The sequence below is a fragment of the Cynara cardunculus genome, assembly GCF_001531365.2.
Source record: "Cynara cardunculus var. scolymus isolate 2C chromosome LG 15, CcrdV1, whole genome shotgun sequence".
NCBI lineage: Eukaryota > Viridiplantae > Streptophyta > Magnoliopsida > Asterales > Asteraceae > Cynara > Cynara cardunculus.
In genome coordinates, this window is record NC_037542.1 from 20917391 (window position 1) to 20928891 (window position 11501).

Here is an 11501-nt window from a genome sequence, read left to right on the forward strand (position 1 = left end):
CTCTCAACTTTTATTTTAGGATTTGGTCTCTCCCTTTAATCAATAAAATTTGGTTGCACAAACATATCTTATAAACGTAATGAGTAAAATAACTAAATAAAATTTGAAAGTTAAATATTGGGATGAAATATTTTATGTTGTCAGAAACATCACTTACATGAATTTTTTTAAACTCAAATAAAGATATATATAATTTTGATAAATGTTTTATTTTAATTAGTTGAAACTTAAAAAAGTTTTTAAACCAAATACCAAACAGTACATTAGATAATAAAGTAAATTACAGATTTGGTTCTTATGGTTTACACTTTTTACCCACAATGGTCCCAATAATCAAAATAAATACCTTTAGAGGAAGGGACTTAATGAGTGCAAAAATACCTATATCTGTATTTATTTTGAATTTGGGACTACTGTGGGTAGAAAATGTAAAACACAGGGACCAAATCCATAATTTACTCTAGATAATAAGATATAGAAGTATAAGTTTAAGTAATTTACTATAACTAATTAATGGGCTCAATCATTTGAGAACCCACATATTTGTTTTACAAAGTGTTCGTTTCATATGTATTCGGTTCATAATATGAAACTTTTTTAGTTGTCTTTTTTTTATATATGTTCACATTATGAAATGAATATATGCAAAACAAACACATTATGAAACAAATATATGTTTATTTGTATGTTAAATTCAAGCCTCAAATGGGAAAAAAAATCACGTAAAATAATACATAATACACTAGCTTTCAAAGTTATCACAATTTTTTGGGTTCTCAAATATAGGTCCCCCAACTAATTAATATACAAATATTATATTTACTTATTAAATGAGAACATAAATTTAACTAATTTACTTATATATATATATATATATATATATATATATATTAAAATTGGTTATAATTAACAAATATATGTCAAATATATAAAAATGTTATAATTTAGCATTAATCGAATGAATATTATAGTATTATTATGATGAATAGTGAAATTTTAAGTAGTGTTAAGTTCTAACGTTAATCATCATTATTTAACATATATTTATTAATTATAATTTAACAATAACCATTTTTAGAGTATATTGATTAATGAAATTTATTTTTTAATATCTTATATTTTGTATATTAATTAATTTTAGTAAATTACTTAAACTTATACTTTTATACATTATTATCTAATATATTGTCGGGTCTTTACTTTTAAAACTTTCTTTTTTTGAATTTCAACTAATTAAAACAAAACATTGTTGCAAAAATATTTTAATTGAACTAAAAATTTCATGTAAGTAATGTTTCTGCAAAGATAAATATTTGATGACAAAATCTAAGTTTCAAGTTTTATTTAATTATTTTTTTCATTATATTTTGATTATATATGTTTGTGCTACCAAATTTTATTGATTAAAATGAGGGATGAAATCCTAAAAGTAAAAGCTGAGGAAAGTACCAAATTTGTTATAAATGAAAAGTAGTTTGAGGAATCAAATATATCATAAAAATAAAAACTAGTTTGAAGGACCAAATCCATCTTAGAAAATGAAAGTTGAGGGAGAGGGGGTTATGGAGAAAATAGCCGCTCATTAATGGAAACTTAATTGAGAAAGTTAGTAAAGCATATAAGAATCCCCCTCGTTAATGATTCTTTTCAGAGAAATTATTCGTTAATTTATGTAAACCACAAGGACCAATTTTGCATTTGATTCATTAGTTTATTTAGAGGTCGTTTAACAAATGTTTACCGGGTAAACACTTATCAGTAACAGAAATTACCACCACTTACCTTATCATATAACATTTTCAGCCATAAAAATGAATTATTGGTAAGCATCTTAAACATCTTATCAAGTAAAACTCTTGGTTCATGCTATGTTTCTTACCGGGTAAGATTTTTAGTACTTTTGTAAGGTAAGTGATAGCGATAAGCACTTACCCAATATGCATTTAATAAACAGACCTTTAGTGTTCTTAGTTTGTAATGATCAATTTCACCTTATCATTTTCAGTTAATATAACATTGCAGCATGAAGAACGTTGCAACAAGGATACGAAATTATAATTATGATGCATTGTGACGGTAAGCTTCAAGATCATTGGAATGAAGTTGTTTTATGGACCATGCTTACGATTTCAATTTTTTAAAAACAAAAATAATATACATTCTAACGTATGGGTTTTCTAAGTTTTAAAAACGAAATAATATTCATTTTGATGCATCCGTTCTCTTATAACCATGAATGTTCAAACCAACATTATAGTTGCATCCAACTAAAAACCACCACGAACGGGTGACCTTGATCTTTCTTGCACTGTCCAACAAGCAATGCATGAGATACAAGGTTACTACTGCATAACCCGCAAAAAATTAAGTACATAGCATACCAGAGTTCATTCTTATAAATATATACGACTCTAAAACAAACATACCAAAAAGAAACAGAAAAACACACATGGTGCGTGCCACAGAAAAGCACACAACTTATTGTCGAATTCGCACCCTTACCAAACCAACTTATTAACACAACATAAGTCTTGCTTTAATATAGAGATGACTAACTACAGTACTCACTGGGTTAACTCACTCGACTCAGTTGCTCACTCAGACTGTATGCATACAGCTCAAATGAAGTCATCCATCATCCAAAGATGAGCCGACTCATCACTGAGCCCACCAAACTGAGTCAACTCATGATCAAGACCTAAGAAGGTCTCCAAGTTCGAGATCTGTTCCTTGAACTCATATTCATCAGCCACACTGCTTGGGTGGTAAACTTGGTTTTGGAACTGATTATAATCCAGCAATGCAGGTGGTGATGGTGGTCCATGCATGGCCAACTGAGTTGACTCAGTGGGGGGCTCGACGCACAGCTTCTTAGCGGGTGGCATGGGAAAGTTGAGCTTTGCCTTATCACCTCGGATACGCTTGGCGGCATCATCATAGGCTCGAGCCGCTTCTTCAGCTGTGTTGAATGTGCCGAGCCAGACTCGGACACCCTTCTGTGGGTCCCGGATCTCGGCTGCCCATTTTCCCCATGGCCGCTGCCTGATCCCTCTGTACTTGTTCTTCCTGGGTTTTGCCTTGTTCTCACTCGGCTTCCGAGTCCTTTCGTCTCTTGGCTCTGCAATTTCAGTAACCAATTATTTTAATAATTTATGAAATTGAAAAATAAAATTGTGCATATCTTCGTGATCATCAATAAGTATTTTCAATCATTCAAGGATACGGATAATTTTAAATAACAGAAACAACATCAATAATTGGATTGTATTTCAAGTTGTTATGCATTCAATGTCAAATTCTGACTTTCAAATTACAAGTTGTTGTTTCATTATAAACTCCATTATTTTTTATGTATCTAAAACCATATTATCTGGATTTACTATGATAAACAGGAGATATTTTGGAACGCAAGAATGTATAGAGTTGTCTATTTTTTTTCTTTTTACCCCCAATTTTTTCGATTTTATCTATGGATTCAATGAATAAACAGTGCCAAAAAGTTATACTGTATATAGTAAAAAGGAAAATAAGGTGATAAATTCGTCATAGAACAGAAGTAGAACACTATATTGCCTTGTATATCTTTTTAGAATGGCACCGCTTGAAAGTGTCCCTCTATAACATCAAATTCCATATTTGATCTCAAATTTTCCACACTAGACGAACAATTTACAGAAAAATCTAGTAACCGGTTCAATATTCGTAAATCCAGTGATTCGTACGTCATTAAATTTAATAAAAAAAATGCATTCTAGTTTCAATTTGCTTAAAGTGTGGCTTTACTTTTCTCTGAAGATACTCGCTGGAAAAAAAAATCAGAATCAAGCAATAACACATAAAGTGTTGATTAGTTGAAATAGTAGAAATAGTACAAAATAAATGGAGATTGCACTGGACAATGGCGTGTTATCCTATGCAACCGGTTCAATGTCCTTCCAGCGAAGCATCAGATACATGTATGTACGTATGTGCTTAATCGAAGTACGACAGAGTTGATACCTTTGGTGATGAATTTTTTGCGGTCTGAAATAGTTTCGTTCTTGGTAGCAACTTCAGTGGCGTAACAGAGTGTTTGTGGTTTGAAATCCCAGCCGTAGAGATCAGAGGCGTCGAACTCAGACCAGAGATCATCGGCAGTCAGCTTCCGGTCACGATTGAAGACCGGATCGGCGTCGGAGATGAGAGCTCCACCGCACATTTTCGGTGTTGTTAGAGAGAGAAAGGGAGAACTGCAGGAGGCTTGATGAAATTGTTCATTTATAGCGGACGGTTATAAAGTAATGAGAGGAAAAAGACAAATAAAGCTTCTTTTAAATCTCACCATTTCTATTTCCTTGTTATATTTAATTATTATTTAAATTTACAAAAATCATGTACTATTATATAATACAATATTTAATTTGATAATAATTTATTAAAAATTTAAAATTAAGAAGTACTGAATAATAAATTTAGAAAATATCATGTACTATTAATAATATAATATTTAATTCCATAATAATAATTTATTAAATATTCGAATTAAGAAGTTTGAGACTATGTTAGATGAATTGACGGTGTTTCCTATTTCTTTTATTCACATTATTATTTTAAAGTGTTTTATAATATCATCTGATTTATCAGTTGATTAATTTTAAAGGATGTTTATTAAATGTTTATGTAATAAATATTTACCGGGTCATTTATCTTACCAGATGAATATGGCAATGGTCAAGAATTTTACTAGATAAGTAAGGGTGATGATTCTTACCCGGTAAGAGCTTATTGGATGAATTGTTGCATACAATACTGTTTTGATGAACTATAATTTTATCCGGTAAGTTAAAGTGTTTACTATTACTGGTAAATCGTCTTACTTAAATTCTTAAAAACCGACAAAAATAGTTAATACCTTTTTTTTGTTAAATAGTTCTTCCATTTATCTTTTTTTAAGTTAAAATTTTAATTAATTAATTTGATTAAAACTAAAAAAAAAAGGTTATGTACATTGTGGAGTATTCAAATGATAAACTCATTATTTATGAAAACATCATTAAAATTGAATAATATTTTTGTAATCTTATTTTTAATTTTTTAAACGAAAATATTATTTATGATATGACGTTTAAAGATGAAACATCAATCCAGGTGATGAAATGTGATAAGCCCGAAAATGAGGTCTAAAAGGAAGTGGTTAAACCGTACAACATGACTAACAAAATGTGTGACGCAATAAAACATCCGTTACGTTATCAAGCTTTAACGGTTTACGTTATAGACTTTTTTTCGTAACCGTTTGTTTTATCTGTTCTTTAACGTATATACTTTAACGGATACACTTTTATGTGGTTTGGACAAATTTCATGTGGTTGAAACACAATACAACCCTTTTAAAAAATTGACTGGGCATTTTCATACTTGAAAACGGTTCCTTTATGTTACAGAGTATTAACATGTGATTGTTGATTTATCGTTATGTATATATCGTTTAATTATTTGTGAAGGTTGTATATTGTAATAACTGTGAGAGTTGTTATTAGGGGTGCTTATGAGTTGAGTTGCTCAGGTTAAAGGCATTTGAATAACCAAACTTAATGTTTGCTGTTTGGAAAATCTCAACCCGAACCAAAGTGCAACCCAAACCATGTGGGTTGGTTGAGTTGATACTTTAGTACATCAAAATATTTTTTTAACCTTAAATATGTTGGTTTCTTATAATTCATAGTTCATTTATCATCATGAATCATTTAGTACAGCTTATCTATATTTCTTAAATTTTAAGTATATAATATTCAACTACTTTTCTCAATTTGCATATATATATATATATATATATATATGTGTGTGTGTGTGTGTGTGCGCGCGCGCGTGCGCACGCAGTTGGGTTCCAGTGAGGAAGAGAGATTAGGTTAGAAGCATAAGAATGGATCTTCACCATTGGATGCACATTAGGATGAGAAGCATCGGATTAATCCTCGTATCAAACTATTCATGGATGAGTTTGAGATTAAAAGTGATAAAGGTTCTAGATCCCTTCTTACGTTTCTCACATTTAATTCTCCTTTTCAGACGATCCTTCGCTTGTATATATATAGTTGGGTTCCGGTGAGAATAAGGTTATGATGAGAAGGGTGAGAAGAGATCTTCATCCTTGGCTGCACATTAAAATTAGATGCATCGGACCAATCCTCATATCAAACGTAATTCATGAGTAGATTTGAGATTAAAAGTGATATCTTCATCCTTGGCTGCACATTAAAATTAGATGCATCGGACCAATCCTCATATCAAACGTAATTCATGAGTAGATTTGAGATTAAAAGTGATCAAAAGTCTAGATCCCTTCTTATCTTAATTCTTCTTCTTACAATCCTTCGTTTCTCTCTCTCTCCCCCCTCCCCTCTCTCTCTCTCTCTATATATATATAGGTCCAATCAATGGAGAACTCGATTGTTTGTGATAGCTGTAAGATTCAATCTCAACCACACATTATTAATAATCAATGGTTATTATTAAACATATTGGTATTGGTAATTATTCATTAATTTTCAAATAATTTAAATTTACGGATAATATATAGGGTAAATTAGTCTTTTTCAAATCTCTCTCTTCTCCCCCCCCCCCCCCCTTGACCAAGAATTTCTAACAGTAAAACACAAAACGAATATGATACACATTATACCCAATAATTTATAACAGTAAGACACAAAACCGATTATGATACACATTGTGATAATGTTTTGAACATGGGTTGATAACATATGTGATCTGAGTTTTAGGCCACACACAACCACAATGTGATACACGACCATAATACACGTTTTAGGTCTCCGACGAGATATGGGCTTAGCGCATCATCGAAATCTTCGACAAGATCGTATTGTGGTGCACCGTAGAGGTTTCCAACGAGATCTGTTGTGGTGAAGCAGTCGAGGTCTCCGACAAGATCTCAGCTTTAGCACATCATCGAAATCTTCGAAGAGATCATGTTGTGGTGCACTGTCGAGATCTCCTGCGAGACCGGGGCTTTAACGCATCATCGAAGTCTTCAACGAGATCGTATTGTGGTGCACCATCGACATCTAGGCAACACAATGTTCATCAAGTTGTGAAGACGAATGGGAAGAACGAGATGGGTATGTATATAACTCCATTTTTTATTTAATTCGTCATAAGGTTTTGATTTTATGGTATGATTCAAACAATGTAGAGAAGGTTTGAAGAATTAGGAAACGATAATCTATAAAATCAATTTTGTTAAACCGAATTCTTGATTGATAACTATTAAATAAGAAATATATTTAAATTATAATTAATCATTTTATTAAAACACCATTTACATATTAATTAAGGTAATACAATTAATATCATAAAATGATTGGCTCATATTGGACCTCACGGTTACCACAAACTAATTAGTTTTCATTTGATTAGTCCCCCAACCCGGCGAACTAAACCCTATGCAAAATAACTCAATCGGAAGTAACTCGATTTCTAATTGATTTGTAAAATCTTCAAACCGTATGTATTAGATACAGTCATTTGAACCCAATCCGATGAACCCGATATTCTTTTTTTAATTGGATTAATAAGTACATTAGACAATTACACCATTACATACCCTCTTCATATACATATATTTTTATTCTCTTGTCCATCACGATACAATTCTTTCGTATATATGTCATAATATATATATATATATATATATATATATATATATTTGTCAAATACTTTATAATATAGTATAGACATAGATAATCCATTGAACATATCGACAACCAAACTCATTATGAACATGTTTTGCGATGTGATAATTTAGTTTCTGTCTTAGGAGTTTTGTTGTTTCCAGTTCTTTAATTTTACATTTTAAAATGGATAAATTACTAATTTTGGTTACTATTTTTATTCGTTCACATTTTTTACATAAATCAGGGTATTTATAGGACCACACGGTCTATCATTCAGGACATATGACAAATTTGCATTCGTCTTACTGGACTCCACTCTCAAGTACGATAAACTTAGTTCGTTATGTATAGTTTACTATAACTTTTTGAACAAGAAAGAGAACATATTATAACTTTGTAAAAGAAATTTATTCTAAAAAATATAAAACATGTTAGACTAAATTATGTTTTTAGTCCCTGTGGTTTGCTGAATTTTTTTATTTTCGTTCTTATGGTTTTGAAATTATAATATCCATCTCTATGTTTAAAATTCATTACCTTTTTCGTTCTTATGATTTAAAATTTATTGCATTTTTGGTCCCTATGATTTATAATTCATTTCCATTTTAGTCATTTTTACTTAAAAGTAATGTTTTGGCCTCAGAGACGAAAATAAAAATGAATTACAAACCATAGTGATGAAAACCAAAATTTTGAAACCACAAGGACAAAATTCACAACTTTTAGCAAATATGTAATTTGCGTTCCAAGCTCTACAGTGAAAATCTATTTAGAAAAAGTTGTACAGTAAAATAATAGTTAAATAAAATGACAAAAAAATCCCATCACATGAGGGACACATGAGTTACTTAACGGAGCTTAAGTTAACAGAGTTAGGTCAAAGGAATCAATTCAAAACAAAAACGAAACCACGATGACCATACATATAATTATTTTGTTTAGGGAATGAAATCTATAATTTGTATAAAACCATAGGGACCAAATTTGTAATTTACTCTACATATCAATACACAACTTTTGAAAACAAAATGGGAAAATTACAGCAAAAATGAAACTAACTTTGACTTTATTTCTATTTTGGTAACAAATTTTCAAAATTATCATTTAAGAATCAGAATTAAAGTTTACGTTTATTTTAAGAGTTTGATTGACCTGTTGACATGATAAATGATAACACAGTAAATCTCATTTTTTGTTTTTCATTTAAATCAACTTATTTTTTTGAAAGAAGACATATAAGATGTCCAAACTTATTTCTTTTATCAAATAAAAATCATGACTTTATTTACATTTAAAAGAAAAAGGTCACGACTCATGATCACATTAAAAAGGTAAAATAAAAAAAAAGTACGACTTTATATTTCTTTAAAGTAATTATATATTCGTGTTTCAGTATGTTTTATCCTCTAAAGTTAAAAACAATCTTGATATAATTGGTTTCGACCTAATTCAATCTTAAACATAAATTACTAGCGGGTTATCATTGGCATGTTGAACTTATCCATTAATGGGTTATTTACGTTGTGCTCTCAGTATTTGGAAAAAGAATAAATGAAAGAAAATAAATTATGTTTTTAAATAGGAACGATGGGAAAAGATGTTATTTTTATAAATATATTTTTATTTATTTTTATAATGATTTGTAATTGATGGATATATGTATAATTTTATAAAAAATTGTTATTATTTATCTTCTTCTCTTTCCTCCACGTTAAGGATTAATGTTTTTAGAAGGAAAAGGAAAATTAACAGTATGAAAAGTTGTATTTACTCTAATCAAGTAATGCTTTATTTATTTGATTATAAATACAAAAAAAAAAAAAAAAAAATTCTAAAACTCATACTCATTGTCTAAAAACCTTAAGGTGGCGTTTGGTTCATAGATTTTGAAGGACTCTAATGAAATTGGAATGATGAATTCATTTGACCACATTCCATTCTGTTGTTTGATTCGTTCTTTTTATCGGAAGGACTCTCCAAATTCCATGAATGAAGGAATTTGACATTTCTTTGACCACATTCCATTCCGTTGTTTGGAATTGGAATCTGTTTTTTATACAAATTTGTTTCATGCGATATGAATTACCTTTTCATCAACAGATTTGTTTTGGGTTTAACAAGTTGTTAAATGAATGTTTTTGCTAGATGAATTACCCTTTATTAACAGTTGTAATAACACAGGGACAGACCAAAAAAAATCAAACGGTGGTACCATTTGACTATAAGAAAAAAATCAAATGATGACACCGTTTGACTATAAGAAACAAATCTACTATTTTTTTTTTCAAAAGGTAGCATCATTTAACTAAGAAAATGACATTAACTGGATTCGAACTTGGGTCTGAGGTGGAATAAAAGTCTTGCAAACCAACTCTATCGAATAAAATTTATTCTCATTGTAGTTTCAAAATACATACTGTGGCACACAACAAATTATTAGGTTGCACCTTTCACAAACCTAATTTTTTTACCCTTTGACGGAGGAATAATACGGTGGCACATCGCCACTATAGGTGTGTCCTTGTAATAACATATTCCTAATGTGGTCTATAAACAGGAAATGGCCCGAATTAGTCTCACAACACGCAAACGTAGGATTCCGTGATTGTTTTTGGAAGAAGCTATGAACGCTATTACTTGGTTTTTCATTCCAGTTTGTTGTTTAGTAGCCAAACATAGAAGGGATAGACTCCGTATTCAATATTCATTGTCAAATGTCATACTTAGAGATAGACTTGAAAAAGCATCGGACAAGTTGGTGCAAGTTGAGAAGGATTTACATCAAAAAACTTTCATGGTTGGTTCTGAACTTGCCAAAATGAATCTTACTTCAATAGAAAAGTTTACAGCACTAAGAAAAAATAACACGTGAAGTTGAATATGTGTTGAACTTTTGGAACTATGACGGAGAAGCTTAAGAAGAGTTTGTAAGGTATATTTTGCAAAAATGATTGTGCTTGATGGTTTAGCTCTTTTTTTTTTAGAATTGTGATGTTTAATGGCTTTTGAAACATGTGTTTAAACGTGCTTTGGTACTTTGGCGTCTTTGAAATCGATTTTTATTGACCAATCAGAATTGTCTCTCAAGATCTATAATTACCTCAGAAGATCCAATATGTACATGGTTGGACTTTTTAAATGATAGTCAAGAAGATCTTTATGTAGGATTGTTTAATAATTGTGGCATGTAAGTATTTTGAGCATGTTTGATGGATTTTGAAACAATTTTAATGTCATTTGGTTTATGGTTATATTTTGGTTGTGTATTTTATATTGTTTTACACATTAAAATATTTAATGATTTTTGGGAAAAGTCTAAAAAAACTCAATGGACTTTAGTGTTTGGAATGATTAAGTTCTTGGACAATTTTTTGGAACAAATAAGTCTTTGAACATTCCAAAACATGTTAAATAACTTCTTGGACAATTTTTTGGAACAAATAAGTCCTTCGACAATTTAAAAATGTTAAATAACTCATTGGACAATTTTTTGGAACAAATAAGTCATTGGACAATCCAAAACATGTTAAATAACTCCTTGGACTTTTTTTAAAACTTGTTGGATACATTCTTATAACTTGTACAACTAGTTAATGTGGTAAAATAGTGGAAAAAAAAAGTCCGGAATAAAACCCAATAAACATTTATATTTTGAACGATTAAGTCACTAAACATTTTTTGAACTAAAAGGTATTTAGATCTGTAAAATTAAACAAATATAATAAAAAAGTACTTACATTTACAAAAAAAAAATTACATTTTAAAATAGAGTTTTGATATAATTTATTTTAATTTAAATTAAAATATATTTAATCAGTAATTCTTTTTAAA

General features: G+C 29.9%; 1 protein-coding gene across 1 annotated transcript; it reads right to left on the reverse strand.

The window, feature by feature from the left end:
• Positions 1–2366: 2366 nt before the first annotated feature.
• Positions 2367–4236, reverse strand: LOC112527643 (ethylene-responsive transcription factor RAP2-3-like). Its single transcript, XM_025138395.1, has 2 exons — positions 4000–4236; positions 2367–3118 (listed from the first exon to the last, which is right to left on the reverse strand). Exons 1-2 carry the CDS (start codon positions 4196–4198, stop codon positions 2619–2621), a joined length of 699 nt encoding a protein of 232 aa, XP_024994163.1. The 5' UTR covers positions 4199–4236; the 3' UTR covers positions 2367–2618.
• Positions 4237–11501: the final 7265 nt, after the last annotated feature.